The 21,919-nt window shown below is 38.7% G+C and overlaps 2 protein-coding genes across 2 annotated transcripts in view; one reads left to right on the top strand and one right to left on the bottom strand.

The window, feature by feature from the left end:
- Window positions 1-21,919, bottom strand: part of RB1 (RB transcriptional corepressor 1) — a 71,733-nt gene that overhangs the window by 26,888 nt on the left and 22,926 nt on the right. Inside the window, exons 11-17 of the mRNA XM_021528421.4 lie at window positions 21,329-21,406; window positions 18,717-18,804; window positions 18,153-18,269; window positions 17,407-17,463; window positions 17,287-17,318; window positions 17,132-17,208; window positions 16,715-16,917 (exon numbers count right to left, since the gene is read on the bottom strand). Coding sequence (XP_021384096.1) covers window positions 16,715-16,917; window positions 17,132-17,208; window positions 17,287-17,318; window positions 17,407-17,463; window positions 18,153-18,269; window positions 18,717-18,804; window positions 21,329-21,406 — 652 coding nt within the window. The remainder of the gene's footprint in view (window positions 1-16,714; window positions 16,918-17,131; window positions 17,209-17,286; window positions 17,319-17,406; window positions 17,464-18,152; window positions 18,270-18,716; window positions 18,805-21,328; window positions 21,407-21,919) is intronic.
- LPAR6 (lysophosphatidic acid receptor 6) lies at window positions 530-3,485 on the top strand. The gene is made up of 2 exons (XM_021528431.4): window positions 530-820; window positions 933-3,485. Exon 2 carries the CDS (start codon window positions 1,178-1,180, stop codon window positions 2,198-2,200), a length of 1,023 nt encoding a protein of 340 aa, XP_021384106.3. The 5' UTR covers window positions 530-820; window positions 933-1,177; the 3' UTR covers window positions 2,201-3,485.

Here is a 21,919-nt window from a genome sequence, read left to right as displayed (position 1 = left end):
TATCTCTCTTCCCACTGCAACACATCTCAGTCCTGTGACTATCCAAGATCAACTCTCTCTTTCAGAAATTATTTGGTGCAATTATTTAATTACCTATCAGTGTTACTTTGTCCTTCTTGAGGTTTGTACTGGTATATTGGGGGAATTTAGACAGAACCACTCAGCTGATTTCTGGTGATTAATGTGTTCTCTATTACAAGCAAAGCTATTAACAAAAGGCACAACGTTAGTAAAATCCTATAAAAATCCCACAATTACTACTATTGCCAAAGGAAAACACAAACTTAAGGCCATGAGAGTTTAGACACTGCAAAGTCTCGTCATAACTACAAAGAAAGGTTTCTAGACCCCAGCAACATTGACAAAGAACCTCTCAGGGAGCATGGAAAGAGTTAAGAAGCAGCTGCAGCACTCTACAAGCTACATCTGCAAGGTACAGCAGAGACAGGGAAGGCAAACAAACCAAACTGAAACCATTCTTCCACGCCCAGCCTCTTCTTCCTGTGATGTCATGCTACAAATTGCCTGGGCGCTCTGCTCTGCTCTCCAGAAGGAGCTGGGCTGGCAAGAGCTGCCGAGGGCTGCAGGAACAAACACGCTCTGGAATTTGGTTTCTGCCCTGGCAGGCAGCTCCCTTCTGCTTCTGCTTCCCGCCCCATGGGGCCAGCCAGCGAACCGACGAACTTGTTGTATAGAAAGAAGGGAGAGGGGGAAATGCAAGTGCCGGCACTTCGCAGCGTCCAGGAAATCGTTTCCTAAAGCACACTCTCCCAGTAAATTCGGATGGACAAGGCTTTGCTGTCACAATCTGCAGCCAAGAGTAAGGCAGAAAGTCCTACAATGGCTTCACTGAATCGAGGCGGGAAATGGAACTAAGCAAGCTTTGGGGTGACCTCATCTGCCACAAATGATGTGTTTTCTGACTTTTGCAGACTGGCTATGTGATTTCAAATAGCACTCAGCAGAGAAGAGAGACTTCCTGGTGATTTCTGCTGGAGATGTACTCCCCTGCCAGAGAGTTCACCTTCCTTCCCTGAAGCTTCACAGCGTAACAAACTTGCCAAAGCACACTGTTCAAATACATCTGACCAGCAAGTTCTTCTGGAATTTTAAAAAAGTTGCAATAAAAATACCAGAGAAGACACCAAATCACAGGAATTTTTAACATACCATTATAATGGTAAGCTCTAATTGTTCCACTGAGGACTCCTTTAAATATACTTTGTATGGGTGTATCTTTAGCATGGTGTTTGTTCTTGGCCTCATAGCAAACTGTGCAGCGATCTACATTTTCACTTGTACTTTAAAAGTGCGAAATGAGACTACAACTTACATGCTTAATTTAGCCATATCAGATCTGCTTTTTGTGTTTACATTACCCTTCAGGATTTATTACTTTGTAACCAGAAACTGGCCATTTGGAGACATTCTCTGCAAGATTTCTGTCACTCTCTTTTACACAAATATGTATGGGAGCATTTTGTTTCTGACTTGCATCAGCGTGGATCGCTTTTTAGCTATAGTACACCCCTTCCGATCCAAGACTCTCCGGACCAAAAGGAATGCAAAGATTGTCTGTGCTGCAGTATGGATAACCGTGCTAGCAGGCAGCACACCAGCAAGCTTTTTCCAGTCCACAAACCGCCGGAACAATACAGAACAAAGGACGTGCTTTGAAAACTTTTCAGAGGACACGTGGAAAACCTACCTATCCCGGATTGTTATCTTCATTGAAACCGTTGGGTTTTTTATCCCGCTCATCCTGAACGTGACCTGCTCCACTATGGTCCTACGGACCCTGAATAAACCGCTTACATTAAGCCGGAATAAAGTAAGCAAGAAAAAGGTACTCAAAATGATTTTTGTCCATTTGGTGATATTCTGCTTCTGCTTTGTGCCTTATAACATTACCTTAATACTTTACTCCCTGATGAGAACACAGACCTGGGTCAATTGCTCAGTGGTGACTGCAGTCAGGACTATGTACCCCATAACTCTGTGCATCGCTGTTTCAAACTGCTGTTTTGACCCCATTGTCTATTACTTCACATCAGATACCATTCAAAATTCCATAAAAAAGAACCGGTCCACCAGACCACAGGATGTCAGATTCTCTGAAAGGCCAGCTTCAGAAAGTTTCATTCAACATAGCCTTCAGACCATAAAAATGAAAATATTTGACAGTGACTCTACAATATAAACTACATTAAAAGACTATTGGGACCAAACTGGAATTAGAAGCCTGCACATTTCTTCAGCTGTGGACATATATTCTTATATGCAAAGGCTGTGCTTCCTTCACATCTGAAAAGTTTATTACAAGGCTGTAAAAGTGTGCATAGCAGCACACAGAAAAAGTATTTTAAAAATCTATGTCAAAGGTCTGTGACAAATTGTATGTTAGAAATGAACTTTTGAGTTTAGAGGCTAACCAAAGTCCAAGGACTGTTTCTTAAGTCAAACACAAATGAAAAAGTAGGTTGTTTTCCTTCCTGAAGTTAAAACAGTTGCTCAATTTTATAATGATATCGGCTTCCAAGTTACTGAGGTGAAGTTACCTGCTCCACACTGCAGGAAAATGGCCCCATATTGTCATATCACTTCAGCTATACTGTGTCTTCCCCAGTTTCCACTTGCTTCTCTTGCTCATCCCCTACTGTCTTTTTCCCCTGTGCACCTTCCTTCTTAGGGACCATTATGCTCACAGGAGGCTTCAATCAGTGGGTTACGATAGCTTTGTTTCTCCCAGGTTTATCTGATAAAAATACATGCTCTCTCCACAAGCCTGGCCCCCATAAAGCAATTATGTCTCCTGGTAGTTTAGAGCATTTGGAAATGTCTCAGACAAACTGGTTCTTCTTCTCACCTCTCTCTCAGAAGCCTGTGTGATTAAAACAAAGTAACTTGTGATGACTGAAGTTAATGCTTTAGGTACAGTACCACTTTCTAAACTCTTTTGTGAGGAGTTCTTAAACTCAGCATGACTTTTGAGGAAAATAACATCCTCCGAATAAGTTAATTTGATCTCAAAGTACAGTTGCTTAGTAAAACAAGACCTTTTATAACTAGAAATAAACATGTGTATCAAGTTGATTATTTCTTCCAGGAGACTATCTGATGTCCCATAAAGAAATTCAAGATGCTGTAATTTTGGAGTTCAACTTCATCTTAATTTTTGCATCCTAGAAATCATTTTAACATGAGCATTTAAAACTTCAAATTTCCTTTCAAACTTTAAAAAGTATAAAAATAAAGTACTTGGGGCTACATGCTGGCAAAATTAATCAAGACACTTGGAAAAGTTAGCACCATGTAAAAGGAGGAATCCAAATATGTTACTGTTACAAACAGGAATACATAGACAAAACTGCTTTAAAACATCCTGCTATATATACATTTCCCAGCTACTAGAACACTGTGTACATTTTCCTCAGAATTAATTTAACATCACTGTATAATAAAATAAAATTTAAAAGGTAAAATAAGTGTTGTTTTTTCCTCCCCAAAAACAATGGAGTCAAGAATAAGAACTGAGTCTAAACAAATTTCCACTTAAGATTTCGGGCAGTGAGCTGCAACACACATACAGCACTGAGATATTTTTACACCAGGGCTGTATACAGAAGAGTGAATCAATGTAGGAAAAAATGTATACTGAGCCATCAAACTATATGATACCTTGTTATCTGAATGAATTTATTTCCTTATGCAAAGCTTCTGTTTAACTGCTATAAATCAACTATACATTGCCTCCTACTACTGGGAAATCGAGTTACTCAATGACTGCTAGGAGCTAGTGTTGATTGAATTTTAAATTTAACAGCATTTTCAATCTTTATCCACATAATTTATGATAGGAAAATTCATATAGTATGGGCTTAAGCTACAAAGATAGCATAGATATAAATGTCTGCATGACATCTGAAATAAGCAATTATCTTTCTTGGGAATCCTAAACTCTTCTGATTCATATCCAACTTCAAAAAAATGTGCAAAGCTCTTGGCATAAGTGGAAATTCTCTGTTTTCCATATGCCAGTAAATCCAAAGTCCAAAACCAGATATGCATCTCTAAAGTCCCAATGCTTCTCTCTCTCTAAGGGGTGTGTTTATATTAGACTGCCTCCAAGTAGTGTGAGACAAAAGCCCCTAATGTCCCTGCTGGGCTATGTTTCCAGGGTACTACTCCCCTGAGCTTGTCATAGCTGTTACTCAATAGAGTGACAACTTGTTCAGCAACACCCTCTCTGCCTTACAGTAGTGAGCACCCCAGAGCCTCATCCTTATAAACAGAACCTACTCTTTCTGAGACTAAAAAATGCAGGGGAAAAATAAAAACCCATCACTGACTTAAAAGCAAAACAAGCAGACAAAGCCACATATATGAGTACTCCCCTTTAAACCATATTACCTCAAGTAATATGCAGAAGCAGAGGCAGTAGCTCTGCTTTGCATTCACTCTTCAGGGCAGCAACTTCTGTTTTTTAAAGAGCACAGTGCAACACAGTACAATAGCTTTCTGATCCATTAATAGCTCAGTGTCCAGAAGCTATTTGAGGAAACTTTATATTTTTTATTATTAAAATTTTTCACAGGAGAAAAAAAAAATAACCACAACAAATATCCTAACAAAAAATCCAACACAGTCAAAAAGCATCATCTGTAATGCTGAAAATCAGACCATTACTTGAAAAATTCCTGATCTGGCTGATTCAGAAGAGGGGAAGTAAAACTGTACCTCCCACAACAAAGCAATATAAAGACAAGGTACCAGCTATTCAGGACTGGATGAGGCTTTCTCCACCTTTTCTGGTTCTGCAACAAGATTATCCTAGAGAGCTGTGGATGGAGCAATGCCTTCACTGGTATATTCCTCAAGAGATGCACACCCTCTCTCCGCTCTTGACTTTGACACCAACTCTTCTGTCTCTCTGGTAAGATCTTATGACAAAATTTAAATGTAAAATCTAGATAAGAAGTTACATTCCTAAGTCATGCCAAGACATTTCAAATAAAAAAAGGCTTACATTGTCAGAGCTCCTGAGGATCTGGATGTGTTGCAACCAGTACTTCCTAAAAGTGCATTATTTTTACTTGTATGCCTACCCAGGAAGAGCTAGCAAATCAGTTTTTGAGTCAAAACTTTAAAAATTGTTCTTTGTAGTGTAGTTGCTTTGTCTACAGAGTGCAGAAAATGCACACTTCCTATAAAAGCAAAAGCAGGGCAAATTTAAGTTATTCTGAGCGTGTTTTTGATCTAAAGGCAGCTAGATACTGATAACTAGTTAATTAACCAGAAGTTTTAAAAGACAAGGAAAAAAAAATTGCTATAAACACCTTAGACTTACCTCAACAAATGGTACTTCAAAATCAAAAGATATCCAATTTTATACTTTATGTATTCAGCTTGAAGTTTTAATTCTGGCTTTCATAGGAACAGAATGCCAGGCAATATTTTTACCTCAGTATACAAGTATTTCACATTTGATGAAATACCAATACCAAGTTTATATATGTATTTATATTTTTCATCTAAAAGTATGTAAAAAGAACCCTACAGAAAATGCTTCAGGCAGGTCAGGAATCTGTAAATGAAATCAACCTCCAAACTTTTGTTTCTTAAGGAAGTAACCTCAGTCACAGAAATGCAAAAATTGAAAAAAAGCTCTTGAGACCAGGTAAAATATAAGAACAGCTGATCAGACCCCAAACATGCAGCTAATCTACAATCCTGTCTCCAATGGCAGACAAGGCTGGATGCCTGGAGAACAAGATAACAGTAGGAGAAGCACACAAGGCGTTCTCCAGTGCTGTTCCACTTCAGTCATATCTCGGCACCTACTGGGTCAGATATATTTGTGTGTTCAGCAAAAATTTTTCTTCTGTGAGCTTGTTCTCTCTTCTTGTAAACATGTGTAAAGTTTTTAATGTTCACAGCAGTAAAAAGTTCACATTGTGTGTGTGCATAGGGGGAACAAAACTAAGAAACCCAAACATCCTTTTGTTTCAAATCTACTAGTTTCACTAGTGCCCCTCACATTTCTTTGGAAAGAAGCAGGGAGCACTAGATTGTCATTCAATCTTTCCATATCACTCCTGATCTGACAGTCTTGCATCATCTCTTGCAAATGAGAAAGACATTTTCACTTGCAATTTCAAGCACCATCATATCCAAAGGTGAGATTTCTAGAATTACACAAAAAACTCAGCTAAAATTAGAGAACCCTAAAATTTGAGACTGGTAATTTTGAAAATCCCACCTGAGCACAGTATCCTCTAGCCTTATTCATTCAAGTAATTTTCTAAGACTTTTATAAATTAAAATGAATTTTTTCATACTTTTCCAGAAGTAAATGTAATATTACAAGGTTCTTGCATCTAGGCAGGCCTGTGAATCCTATTTTGGACTCCCTAGGGAATAGGGACAAGTTGCCTGTTTTGCTAGACTATCATCATTTAGACCTCAGGATTTCTGGCATTTGAGCACCACTGACAAAATGCAAGATGATTCATTTCAAAAGCTAAGGCAAAATGTAGATCAGAATGATTCTAAATCTAGAAGACAGAAATGCCTGGTCTGCATTTGTCATCCAATTACCAGAATATTGAAAACACTATATAAACCCAACTATCACTACATTAACACTCTTACAGAACATACTCAATAGGGCTCATTTAAGATGAGCCAAATTCAGAAAGCCAAGCTTGCACAGTCTAACACTTCTGCAAGATGATGCATGGAGAAGTTTTGTTTTCACAATTCTGGTTTGATACTGAAGCCTTTCATATTTATCACCTCATCCCCATCCAGTTCCTGTCATACAGCTGCTTCTAAAAGCAAGCCCAGTTCTTCCTGTAAGAAAACTGAACTTACCACAAAATTAAAATAAACAAAAAGAACCCTTCACACATTTTCTGGTCTTTTATATAACCTACCACATTGCTGGAAAACTAAAAATTCCAGAGCTGAGAATTTAGATTTTAAGTAATGCTTTTTTTCTACTTAAGAAGCAGTCTGCCCACTCTAGTTCTATTAGAACTAAAAGCTGTCCAGCAACAGGAAAGGATAATTTTTTTGTCGTTTAAACCTGAGGATCAAGCCACAAGCAATGACAATGAAGGCCATTAGAAAAGTTCTTTTATGATGAGATAAAAAGAACATCTTTGCACACACATAGTTTTAAGATTTCCCCTAACTCTATCTTTTTTAAACAGTGAGTTCCTGCCTTAAAGGACAAATGCTAGCAACAGGAGACACCCAAAATTAATGCAACCACCTTGGGAATAATATTAACTTTACCTCACATGAAAACAACTGTGGCTAGGTTAACTCTGCTTTTCAGAAGAATTCTGCAAATCCTGCTGCTTTACAAAAGTAAGTAGATTGGAAAAGTTTATTAAGTACATAATAAAACATGGACAAAAACGAGAATACCGACGGTGAAGCAAGTACCAAAATATCTACCTTTTCAGCCTAACAAAAAATATGTTTCACTAATGAAATCAAATCTGAAAACTGCTGGTCTACTTAAGCTATTTCACACTTCTTACACGTGAAAGAAAGTTTACCACATATACTGTATGTTATTGTACTTCACACGCTTCCCTGGGTAGCAAATGCAGGGGGGGAGGGGGGTGGTGGTGGAAATATCAGTACTGCTGTCCAGATAAGATCTGTGAGCTCTTCCCAGCTGCTGGAAGGTGCAACAGGCATGCAGAGAGCGTGCCAAAGGGAAAGCACAGGGTGCTGGCAGTCCAGGGACATACCTGAGCCAAATTCAGACCAGGCAGAGCCTACCTGGGTGAGCCTCCAGCCTCTGCTCAGGGGCTCAGCAGAACACCAAGGATGCAGCTGCAGAGGCTCCACACTCAGCTGTACCACAGGCACTTATCAGCCTGCACCTACCCCATTCTGACAGGCAAACCCAATTACCTTTCTGGAGGGTGCTGAACACTATGCCTGCTCAACACCTGTGAACAGGGGCATCCACATCCCCCAACAGGGTTTTTTATTACTGGAAAGTTACTGTAAGATAGTGATACAAACACGTAACTGACATACTAGATATTTATACAGTATAAAAGCAGGCACAAAAACACTTACTTGGCCTACAAAAAAGCAACTCAAACCCCACGCTTTTATGCATACAATAACTTAAAGTGCAGCAAGAAAAGAAACAAAAATATCTTCCAATAATATCTAATTTGACAGTTTGATACAATACTATATCACCTTAAGAGCTTGAAAACTGAGCACACAGCTGGGAAAAAAAACCCCAAACCTCCACATTAGGATGTTTGTTTGGCACCCACTTTGCTTCTTAACATAAATTAATTTTTCCTTCCACAGAAAAGTTAGCAAGAGTGAGTCAAATGACACAGCAGTAAGGAAAGAAAGAGTAATAAAAGGTTATCACAACTATTCAGGACTTTGGCTCAGATAAAATAAGCCAGACCAAAACAAAAACAAAACCAACCAATCAACAACAACAGCAAAAGCCCCAAAACCAAAAGAAAACTTTGTTTTATTAATTCGACCGGTTTCATTACAGAGATTCCTAAAACTACAAAGCTGGAGAGCATAGTGCCATCCAAGGAAGGAGCAACAGGGATACAAGTCACAGAACTCAACCTAAGCTTTATTTATATTTAAGGAGACAGTTACATCAAATTTGCCACATTTCAGCAAGATTTTACAAAACTGAAGAACTGCCGAGATACCTCACTGAATTCTAATGCATTTTTCCCTCATGGACCTTTAAACATTCCTACAACATATTTACAATGCAGATATAATAGTGTTGCAGGAAGAAAAGCTGAAGTTCAAACTACCTAGAAATATAGGCCTAAAATCAAATTCCTATAGCTGAAATATGACCACCAAAACATTGAACAGTATTAAAGTAATTTTTTAAAACCCCAACAACTTGAAATCAAGGATTTATAGAAAACTATTTCACTATTCATTGTTACTTATAAACACCCAACCTTAAAAGAAAAACAGACTAAAGAAAAGTCTACCATGTTAATGCAGACTTATTTCTGTGATTAAATCTGTACTTAGTACTGGTGTACAGACAAGATATCTTTATGGGGCACCAAGAGAGCTGGTAGCTCCACTAAGCACAGCCTGTAAGTCCCAGCTGTAAATCTATAATCAGAGCTATCCTGACACAGCCTGGGTACGTGACCTCCACGTGAAAACACAACAGCAACTAAAGGCAACGTACAGCACAAGCAGCCACCTAAAGCAAACCTAGGCATGCTTACACAACCACCTCTTGCTAATTTCCCTTCCATGCTTTAAGGAAGGGGGAAACAGTTAAGGAAAGTAGAATTAAGCATATGATTTGCTTCTACTAACCTTAACAGACAAAACTATAAATGTAGTTTAGGTTTGTCGTTGAGAGAGATGACAGTGGAAAATTAATAATCCCATTGTAAAATACCTGTTTAAAATAAATAGAATGAACTGCCTCCTGGAAGTACAGATCAGTCTCAAGTGCAGAGGAAACCTAAATATCTAAGGTATGGAAGTAGGATTCATATTCTCTTAATTAGAGAAACTGTATCTTAAAGCAGTAGATGATAAAAACTTAACATTCTTAATCAAGAATGGCATCTAGATGTCACAGAATGAAAACTCTGCATAGTTCCCATGTCTTAGGTAATCCCTTTGGTCATGTTTGTACTTGAAGCAAGAACATCTTAAGGGCTGGGCTGACTTGGTATACCTACAACAGATAAACCTGTTAACACTGCTAACATAACCAAAATCCTCCAGTCCTAGTGAGTGCTTTATGCACTTTGTGAGTGCCTACCACGAAGTGAACACACTGTCAACACAGACAAAAGCAGGAAACACAGGACCTCAGCTTTAAATGTTCTGGCTTCTCTTCTAGTAGCCTGGAGGACTTGTTCAAATGGTAACACCCAAGCATAAATAACAGCTTGAGTCATCCTCACAATAAACAGGAGTGGCAGGGAAGATTTTCAAAGTGATGGGAGAGACACTGAAGACTATAATTCGCTATTCTTCCTGGTTTTTCAATTTGCCTTCAGCTGTTAAGACAGATAAAAGTTTCAACCCTCAAAAAGCACAGCATAGTTTACATTAAAGGAAACTCTTCAGGAGTACTAGAAAGGCAAGCATTTATTAAAGAGTGTCTGTATATACACAGACAAAATATAAAAGCATATAACCATAAATATATTAATATATTTTTATTACACTATGTGGTATACCCAAATATAAATACCCAAAAAGCAATCATCTTACAGACTTCTAAAAATGTGCCCTGTATGATAAAGGCAAAATTGGTTGATGGTTTTCCAGCCACAGTTGTGACAACTGAAATGTCACAACCTTAAAAAAATTTTGAGCACATGCAGCAGAAATCAGTATGAGCCTTTAGCACTATCATGCCAACAAGCAGTGGTGGTCGTGACCTCTCTCATCCCACATGCTGCTGGAACACACTCATGATGCAAGCAGAAATATATTTAGTATGTACAGACAGAAAACCTCAAATATGTTCTCAGTTCCTTTCTGAAGGTTAAAGCTGCATACTCCTAATGTAACTTTGTCAAAAGGAGCATGGTGAGCACATGACAAGCCATCCTTTGGTGACCCATGGTGAGCGTGTTTTGTCCCCTGCAAGAAAAACCCTAGAAAATTCCATATTACAGTTCATTGCAACTTCCAAGTTGAGACAAGATACTAGGTGCCTAAAATCCAGAAGCTCACAAGACATGAGTGATGTCTGCATGAGCAATCTGATGCCTGCAATTCCTGAGGTGCCTGCCTTTACATCGGTGAAGCACCCTTGGTAGATTGCATTGCCAGTGAGCATGCTTGCAGATGTTGTCCTTCTGGACATACTCAGTGCTTTTTTTTGTGCCTAAGGCTGTCCCCCATTGACAAATTCAGTATTCCTGTATCTGAGGAAAGGCAAAATTTAGCAGGCATGGAAGGAATATGCCTGACATAGACTAGCTTTCCAAAGAGAAGGCAGCTGCTGTGCAGAAACGGGCACGAGTCCCACAGCCCAGAGGGAAGACAGCACAGGAACGCGTGACTCATTTGCCAGCACTGGAGTCACTCGTGGTTGAACCCGCGACTGCATCTGGGGGTGGCAACACAACGAGCCACAGCCTGTCCTGAGGCCCCATAGGCAAGTGGCAAAGCACAGCTTGCACCCACATAACTACACATTCTCCACTGCTAATCCATACCAGCAGCTGAAAATAGTCCCTGAGCTGCATCATGCCCCAAATCTTGCCTAGGCATTTTCCAAAGGAGAGCTGACAATGCCAGAACAGGCATGGGAACATGTTACCAAGGAAACACTCCTGATGACTGCAGGGCAATACTTAAGCCCAAACTATTGTCCCTTTGAGGGCAGTAGTACAGACTCAGCCCCAAATACCCAGCCCTTGCCACCTGGCCTTACTTGGTTGCCTATCAAAAAGATTTTAGATTCATACTTTTAACACAAAAGTAAACCACTTATCCAGCAAGCTAATGTATCAAATGTTAAGTGTGACCATTCCTACTTCCTGATTTAAAAGAATCACTCAAGATGTCAAAACCAAAGAGGATTTTAAACTGCATGTAGACACCTACCTTCAGAGAAGCTGTAGGACTTCAGACACACCTAACAGAAATCCCTAGTGAGAATGATTCAACAAACAAGAAAATATATTAACTCCCCTTTCTAGATGCTCAATTCCTCCTTACAAGGAGCACAGAAACCTAATTTGAAATTGTACATCTAAGGAAAAAGGCACTAAGCCCTTAAGAACAGTGAAGTCCATGGTAACTGTGTCCTTGTACAATCAAGGACCAGGAGGTTGCATAGCTAAGCCTGCACTATTCCAAAGTACTAGGGAGCACTTGCTGACCTGTAACTGCTCACAGCTTTACCTTGACCTGGATTTGCCTAACGCTTTTTATGCAAATCTTAAACATATTATTTAATATTTTTTTCCTTAATGAATGATCAAAGTAGGTCTCCTGTTATTCCAGCTCAGTGAGTTTGTCATATTAATGCAATAATATATTCTTTGGGAATACATGGTTTTGAGCACGAAGGCACTCTGCTGCAGTGAGCTGCATAATTTAAAACCAACAGAAGTCTTTGGTGTGGGATGAGGTATTTAAGTAATAACACTGACTACATAGTTAGTTGACAAATACTTATTGCAAACATCGAGTTATATTTATCAATGCTGCGTGATAAAACAATACTGTAGATTTCACTGCAAATGTTGAATTGACAATAGAAACCACAGAAAAGAAGAAACTAAAAAAGGAGAAACATTATGGAGCACAGTTTAGCCAATGCTACATTAAAGATGTTATAAGCAAAGCAAAGCACATTTGCCTACTTCTCATATTTTAACCATTGAGAAGTAACTTCATGAAGCCATGTTTTTCTTGCATTAAAACTCCAAAACATACTACAACTCCAAATTACAACACATATCAATAATGGTGTTCCTCCCTCTTTATAAAAACTAAAACACTAACTGGACAGCACATATTATAAAGCAGTACAACCAAAGAAGGCTACAGCATCAAAAGCTGCAGTGAGATGCACTGCTTTGGTTTCACATGTCTTATTCACACAAAAACAAACATGAATACCACACCTGAAGTTACCAGACCAAAGCAGGCTGGAAATCAAATTCCCTTTAGCCTGCCACAGTGAACCCTCACATTCTGTTCTGAGCTGTTGGAGGGTTGCAGGTGGTGATGCAGCTGACCCTCATCCCTTTTAAGAGTAAGGGCTACCACATAACCTTTTCAAACTCCAGTCCTAAGAGAAATACCACTTGGAATACACCTAGTGCTCACATGGACGAGCTAACAAGCTAACAGAACACTATGGTCTGTAGGGCTAAGCAGGAAAGTGTGGAGTGCTTCTGGCTCTAACTTGCTTCACCTTCAGACAAGGCTGAGGTTGGCCTGCAGCTCCAGTGCAGAAGAACAAGACCCTTTCACTACCCAACACTGTACATGTGAAAGGGCATTTGCAATGAAAACATTCTCTAAGCAGCAGCATGAAAAACACAGTACCTTGCTTGTACTTCCCATTCAGGGCATGTGAGCAGAATGGAAGCTGAGAGGCAGGGCAATACAGCTTAATTGCTTTTCAGATACAACAAATATACTCCACAGGCATCTAATTCCTTGAATGGCAAAACCAAAAACACCCCACAGGTATTTCATTCAAAATAGATTGAAAACAGAGACTTTGTGTTTGATTTGCTTGCCTGAAAATCTGTTCTTCCTTGTTTATTCCTAACAAACTGCAGCAAACAGCAACAATATTCAAAGATGTGACATGGCACTTGACAAGGCTTTCTGCAGGGGAAATTCAGATGTTCTGAAATTTGTTCACGTAACCTTCTTATGAGATATTCAAAACAATTACTTTTTTGGATGACCACAAGGGAAGTCAAATTGATAGAATTATGGAAAAGGATGAGCATGAACTACCAGGCTGGGAGGTAACAAGCCATCCCTTTCATAGGAAACAAATTTTACCTATGTAAGGATTTAAATAATATTTCTATAAGTAGGATAAAAATTAAGCAAAAGCTGTTCAGTATCTTTGAGTCTAAATTTCGGTTCCCTTTAAAGTTACGAAATCAAAATAGTGCTCAAAATACTGTGAGCACAAATTCAAAGTAAAGAATATTGTACAGTCTATTTCTATTTTGCAAATAAAAATTATGCAGCATTATTGATATATTCTAAGCTGATCTCCACATAAACTTCATCTGGAAGCATCACAACTTCAATGGTAAATATTTGAGTGGTTAAATAGGACTTCTCTCAGGGTTCAATAAAATTTAAGGAAGTACTTTTCACATTATTTAGTCAGTATGTATTTGCCCCTTTTTAAAATCAAGAATTATTAAGAACCTTCAACTGGTTCAACTTTATTTTGTCTAGCTATGCTTTTTGTTGTTCAAAGAAAGGATGACCTAGAAAAGTTTCATTTCCTTCCTAAAGCACAGATGACTAAATCAGCTAGCTATGCAAAAGCCATAAACATATTCACAATGAGTAACTAAGGAGTAATATATTATCTTCAGAAAACAGTAAAAACCAGAATCTTTTACATTCATTTGATATAGCTTCCCAAGTCAGGTAAAGGTCAGGTGCATTAGAGACCTTCAGAAAAATTATACAAGGCATTTTTCCTCACAAAAGCTCCGTGACAAGTAAGACTGCAATAAATTCAAGCTATTTGGTATTAAATTGCTCAGTCCCTTTAAATCGCTCATCAAAGCCCTGCTTTTTAAAGCAATCAGGAAAATGAGCAACAACTGAAGCAGATAAGCCTTGTAATGAAATGCACTACCTGGGAGAGTGGAGGACACAAGAACTAAACAAAAACAGATAGCAAGTAAGTGGGGAAATCAAAGTTGCATTAAGCAAATATTTGTAAATAAATGTTTCTCAGAAGCTTATATTCTTATTTACTAAGCTAGATGTTTTTGGTGTTGTTTTTTTTTTGGTTTTTTTTTTTTTTTTTGCATGAGCTTTACTCATTCCATGCTTTTCTTCTTCATTTTAACACTTTTTTGGGGAGGGGAAAAAAAAACCAATTAAAAAAAACATAAAACAAAACCATTCTCTAACCATATGAAGACACTTGAACTTGATTCCATCTTTCTTGCACTGTTTACAATTAACCCAAAGAAACCACTTATGGTGAGACATTCTTTAGGAGTAAGAAGGCGACATCTGTCTTTTCTCTACTCCTTTATCAATTGTTTGGAGGTTCAGAGGTATTTACTGGTATGAACTACACTTCTCTAATTGCCTGCCCATTCTTGAGAGAATTGCTAATTAAGCAGACATTTGCAAACCTTGTACACCATTGCATGGAGGCAATACCCAGATAAGGAATTGCAGAAGAATAGAGTAAACCATTATTTTGTTCACCAGCTAAGCCTTTCTGGGATACCTCAACAACATCCTGAATCAGCCATGTAAGCATTTGCTCCTGTTTCTAATCAGTTAAACTTTTCAGGCAAAACCAGCCAACATTCAGATGTGAGGAAGGGGTAGATTTTCTGCACTTGAGGACTCTTGGCGTTACATTTCTATGTGGGGCTTCAGGTCCCTTGCTGCAGTGACCCAAAGACTCAGCAAGACATTTTGGCACAGATAATATTTCACTAGTCCTCCTCCTCCTCTCCTGAGCACTCTGCCATTTACAGCTCACATCCATTCCTCTCCTCATGAGCAGCCAGAGGAGGCCAGCACAGAATCTTGGGGTGCCTGTCCTGGCTGCCACAGCTGCCCTCAGATTTTAAGGGAAACCTGCTGTGCCCTCTGGTGCCAAGCCTCCAGCAACAGGAGACACTGCCTGGAGCCTGGGGAGACCCAGACCAGGTGATATGGAGGTCAGTGAAGCAGCAGGGCCCCAGGATACATGTCATGCACATTTCTTTTCATCCCCTCCACTGGGCTTCACCACATCCTTCTCTGGCACTAGGTGATCTTTGTAGGCCTCTTCCAACTGAAATGCTCCATGCTATTAACACTCAAATCAGCACCCCAAACTAGTACCAAACATGCCCCTCTAAAAACTCAAGAAGAGAGAGTCAAAACATTAAAATACATTCAAGCAGAGCACTCAAAAAACCTGGAATAATCCTACACTTGTTGGTGACATTACCGTTTGTTTCACAAACAAAAGCCTGCAACACCCATAGTTTTTGAAAACACAATTCTGTGGATTTTCCCGTCTGAAAGTCCAGGTCTAAATTAGATTAGCCTGCACTCTTTGTTTGAGTTATTGGGTAGAAACTGGTGGATATGGTATACTGCTGATCAGCAAGCTGGCTTCAAGCTGATTTGTAGAATTTAACAGGAGGCACTTCTTGCTGGTAGAGAGTCAAACCCAGATATCTGTACCTCTCATCTTATGCCCTCTTAAGGCTATAATTCCCAGACACCTTTTGCATGCTTGCAAGTTTCCTAAAATAGTATCTGCCTCTTAAAATACCCCTTCCTCTCCAGAACTAAAATATATGGGATCGGTTCTAAAATGGTTGCTTTAGGTCTCTCTGGTCAAAATTACCAGCCTCTATAGTCTCCTGCTTTGTGGCATAAATAGCCTATTTCTCGTTTATAAGTAACAAACAATGAAAAGAAACAAATGTTTGATTTACTGAAATACAGCCTAAAAAAGCAATCCAACCTTCCGGCATTTTATTTTAATGGCATCAAAAAATACCAAAGTGACTAAAATGCAAAGGACAATGCAAAACAATATTTTAAGTACTACTAGTAAACATATCCGATGCCCAGAACTGAGGCCCTATTGACAAGAAGGAATAGCAGCTGGATAAAAATTAACTTTCAAATTAAAAATTGAATTTATTACTGACTTTGATACCAAAGCACAATTAAGGGTATTACCCCTATGATTTGTGCTAGACTAGTAAAATGATGCTGGCTTACAATCACATAAATCAGTAGACCTATGTTGACTTCTTCCTCTGATATGCTCCCTTTTTCTAAAACCAGAAGACATGCCAAAATTAATCCTTTTTTGATTTCTTAAATTTATTTTTACAGAACCAAATCTCAGCAAGGCCAGACTTATTCTACAGAGCTGGGAGTGACTTCTGTTTTTCTAGGCAAGTACATTACACAAGGGCAAATTCTACTTTAAAGTGTTACTTACAGATTGCCATGCGAGAGACTCCATAATTCGATGTTCACAGTGTTCTAGATGCTTTATCATTTCCCGTGTTAGGCTGGGTTCTGCTCTAATAAAGCTTTCAATCACCTTGTAGAAGTCAAAAGCTTTTAAATCAAATACATTGAGAATCCATGGGAAAGACAAGTCTGTTTCAGCACTGGTATTGTCACTTTGTGAAGCATTTCCTGAAGGGAAAACAGACTAAAATTATCACATATTCTATATTCTTCCACTTTTGATGTTTTTTTCCTTTTTGTATTTATTGAATCATTGTTAGCTCAGACATTTCAGCAAGTTGTTTTTTGTGTTTTGTGCGGTTTTTTTGCTATTTATATTAGAATAGATAGTAATAACTACCAATAAGTAATAATGCAATTAAGGACTTTAGATTTAACTTACTGCCATATGTAGCCATGACAACCTCAACAGCACATGCCAGGAGAGATGTGTGGAAGATGTTATCATTCAGAAGTTTGCTGAAGAGAAAGGAAGTTATTAGTACTTGACCCAAGACTTCAAATAGCAGACTTCAATAACAAGTTAGGGGCAAGTACCTGAAATTTTGCACTGAGAGACGCTCTTCCTCCTGAAATAAATAAATCAGACCAAACTTGTGAATATTCTTAGTAATTCTAGAGGTACTGCCAGTACTGAGATAGCAGCACTAAACTTACCGACTTCAGCATGGACTCCATTACTCTGTAATAGAGACGCACTCCAAGCTTGTACCTCTGTTAGAATGAGAAATTCAGGAACATTACAAGAAGTTTTGACAGAATACAACAGGCATACTCTTGTGTTTTAACAATCCAGAACATTCTAGTTTTTGACAGAGCCACTATAACCAAGTTACTGATCCCAGTTCCAATGGCCACTAATTCTGGAGAGGCCTCAAGGACTACTAAGGTGTGTGACTGCCCCAGGCACATGAAGATTTAACCAAGTTTAACAACATGAATTGTGTTCACACTGATTCATAGCTAACAGGATAAAAAAGAAGGGCTGACAGACAGGAAGGAGACTGTCAAGTACAAACTTGGTTGGGTTTATTCTCTAAAATCCATGTTGAAAGCACAGCTGCTCTCCTGACTTTATAAGGAAGTGAGTCACCTTTGGCAGTTTTAGGCCAAGTTAGCCTAATGAATGCCAAATATATGTTTCAATTAATGTACTTTGCCCAAAAAATTTTTCCATTCTTCAGTAAAGTACTTCCAACATACTTCCACCCAATTCCTAATGCTCCTTACAAATTAAAAGAATGCTTACATGCTATCTTTACAGTGCTTCCTCAATTTGAAAAGCACACTGTTAATTTTTCCCTTTACCGATATACACTGAACAAGGACAGTCAGTCAGGTCTCACACCAGCTAGTGCTAACTAACAGAGCTCAAGTGAGTGATATTCAACCCAAATACTTACCTGTGAGCCAGTTTCAGCCCATCCCTGTCCAACTGCTTCAGCAAATTTCTTTTTGAAGATGTGGTCAAAACTTTCCACCCTTTTCAGTATACTATCCTTAGGGTTTACTGTGCAATTCTAAAAAAGTACAGGAAAAAATTAGGAGAAGGAAAGACAAAAGACATTTTACTTCAAAAACATTTCAATTATTTAAATGATTAAAAGTCCTTCTTTCCTTTGTAACACCTTTCAATAAGGTCATCAGCATAAATAAAAATGGAGTATTTAAAAGAGTGCTGTACATTTTTTTCTCCTTTTTGTTTCCCTTCTATATCCCCTTCCTTTTCCATTCAATACACACACAAAAGAATTTTAATATGTTGCTCAGTAACTGAAGTATTTAAGCACTTGAAAGGTTCCAGTACACAACAGTTAGAGGTAAGTGCTTTCTAAAATGACTGATTACACTTAAACCAACCCAAAAAAAAAGTACTTTTTCAAAAACATGTGCATCAGATCTACAGGTATATACTTTGCTTGAGTGATAATTCCAGGAATCCTACACAAATCTTTGTAGTCACTTACATTGAAGTACTTGATGAGAGTATCTGATGGTTTATCAGTCGCCGAGTTTAAAATCATAATCAACTGCTGAATGTTATTCATTGCCGCTCTGGAAAAAGACAATAAAATGCACAATAAGCATTAAGGTTGGCTTGACAGTTTCCAGTAAATGAACAGCAAATCCACACACCAAAAAATTATGATTCCAGTTCTCACTCCAGTTATCAAACAAACTGTTGGGGAAAATCTACTGCACTGTGGTAACAACTATGAATTCTAACAATGAAATTTAATCAATTACTTACACATGGATTGTGATAACCAAAAGAATGGCTTAACTAAGAAATAGTTTGATTCTTCTATGGTATTGTTACTTCCTGAATTTTTCATTGTTGTTTTCGGTTTTAAGTAGAATTCTGTGTGTATCATGGTTTAATATAGTTTAGTTTTTGTTAAGGAAAAAAATCTGGGAGTTATGGAAATGATTCCCTGTAAGGACCTCAGCAGCTTCCTTTGGACCTGGCAGAACCAATCAGCTGGCTAGTTTTGAATATTGACACTCCATTAAACCACTTAAGAGAGCTGAATACACCTGTGTGAAATCACATTTAAAGGTGAACAAGCCCCAGGAAAATCTCTCTTGCTTCTGGCCTTTGAACAGGTGCCTGGACCCTGGCTGAGCCAGGCCCCGCTCCGGTGCACAGCCAGGTCCTGCTCTGCTGCTGCCGAGTTCCAGCCACTGCCAGAGGGCCAGGCTGGCTCTGCTCGGCTTCGGCTGGAGCTGAGCCGGGCCCTGCTCCGGCTGTGAGCTGCTGAGCCATCCTGTTGGCATGGCAGAAAAGAGAACAGAGGCAGCCCGGCAGCCCTGCAGCTGGAATTGACCGTGGCAGGGGCCAGGAAACAGCCATGCAGCTGGAGCAGCCACCGCCTGGCAGACAGCACATCACCATCTGCAGGACTGGGTGAGATAATAACTCTCTCGGTGCACAGATGAAACTTGCAGGCATCAATCCTCTCTCAAGTGACAGAAAAAGCAAGGGGTGAAGACATGTAGAGAAAGCATGGAGACACCAAGATGAGTGAAGGAGTCAAATCCCATATGGGAGGAGAATGAGGAAATGCCTTAGTCTTGGGCTGAAATTCTCTTGTAAGGCTATGGTGAAGATATAATCGATACATCAGATTTGACTTTTCCCTGTAACTCTTGGAATGCACTGGGGGCATGTAGTGTTCACAGCCATGAGCACCTATGTTGAAGCAAGCATATGTTGAAGCACCTGTGCTCCAATGGGAAGCTTGAAATGAGAGAAATGAAAAAGTTGAGAAACCTTGCCCCAGGATAGAAGGGATAGAAGAAGAAAACCTCTGTTCCCAGAGATAAAAGAACTTTTTGTTTCTATACTACAACAGATCATCCTTAAAACTCTACCCCAACAAGCAGAAATGCCCCATGGTGGTAGCTGTGGGAAGACTACCAAACTATGGGAGGGACTTCACCATTGCAGATTTTCCGGGCAGCTGCTATTTGTGAAAATTAAAACCACACTTTTCTTGTGGAAAAGTCTCCATGGCATGGCAAGAGAGACTCCTCCCCCTAAGTGAACTGAAAAAAAAAAAATACTATTTTAGAGGTGGTAAATTGACTGAAAGTTCCAAGTTTTGTCTCTTTACATTCTTAGTGGGAAAGAAAAGAAGAGCTGCGGAAGGAGAAGTGTTCTGAAGGATTATGAAGGCTTATTCTGATTTTTTTTTAAAGTTGTGTTAATAAAGCTTTCTGTATACCCTTTAGAGTTTTAAGCCTGCTTTGCTCTCCTGCTAATCCTTATATCACAGCAAAAAATGAGTAAATAATTCTAATGGGTGCACTGGCATTTGGCTGGCCCACTACAGTTTGTCTGCTTCAAATTTCTGTATCATTTAACCTCAATTTGGCTCATATCACCAGTCAAGTAAGTACAAACCCAACAAATATGTTTTCAATCATGGCAACATAATGCATTTTTCTTTAATCTACATTTTACAAAGTATTGCTAAAAATCACTTCTGCCACAACTCTCCTAGTGATAAGGAAAAGCATAAGAACACTGGAAAAACATAAAATTAAAACATACAAACCATTCTCATTATGCTCATAACTAGTACTTACACCCTTTTTATATACTAGTCTCTATATAAATGACCAGATGCAAATCCACTGATAAAAATTATTAGATTCTCTCCAGTTTCAGGGGGCTTTAAAGCAGATTCTGAGCCTAGGTTCAGAACGACAACACTAGAAGGTAATTCAAAGGAATATGCCTGGCACTTGCAGCATATACTATACAGGGAGAGATATAAGGATACACTTTCCACTCTAAGCCGGTGATCAAATCTCTGCTGCCATCTACTGATACTTCTCTGTGGCTTCATGAAAAACAATTACTACTGCCTGAAATCAGTGCTGGTAAATAGACCTTCACATGAATTGCCTTAAATAGCATCAGTTAATGTTATACCATAGTATAGTTTAGGGAAAAAAAACAACAAAACCAGGGCCATGGCTCCTTAAAAATTTAAAAAAAGGCTACTCTAAAGATTAATATTTTTAGCTATGATATTTAAAAAAGAACACATTCAAGAGAAAAAACTCATACCGAACAGGAGTCTGTGGAAGTATAATATTGATTTCCTCATCTGGATTGTTTTTTAGTGGTGTCCTCTCCAGCTGTGAGCTACAGAAATGGAAAACACACTTATGAAAGACTAATACAATTCAAAAGACAATGTTTTCTATGAAGACTTATTAATCTGAAGAGAAAAATGTGTAACAGATTTTTAGAAGATCTAGATGTCCAATTACTCCAGATCTTTAAATTCCCAAGTAGATCTGCTTTGAGCAGAATGTTGGACTAGACAAGCTCTAAAGTTTCCTTCCAAGCTTTTTTCTTTTCTATAATTCTATTTACCAACAGCTTAATTTATATATAGAGATGGTATTAGTTGTATTTTAATCCCATTCTAAATTAGTATATTTTCATAGCATAGATAAATTCAGACACAAGTGGTGAGCTCACATTAAATTATAGAGCAGTTAAATTGTCACAGATCGCTAGCATGTAAGTGTAGGACTGACAAAAAAAATCAAATCAAACAATCATAGAATAGTTTGGGTTGGAAGGGACCTTTGAAAGCCATCTAGCCCCATCCACCTTCAATGACCAGGGACATCTTCAACTAAATGAGAA

The sequence above is a fragment of the Lonchura striata genome, chromosome 1 (assembly GCF_050655825.1).
Source record: "Lonchura striata isolate lonStrDom1 chromosome 1, ASM5065582v1, whole genome shotgun sequence".
NCBI lineage: Eukaryota > Metazoa > Chordata > Aves > Passeriformes > Estrildidae > Lonchura > Lonchura striata.
This window is presented reverse-complemented; position numbering and strand designations above follow the sequence as displayed.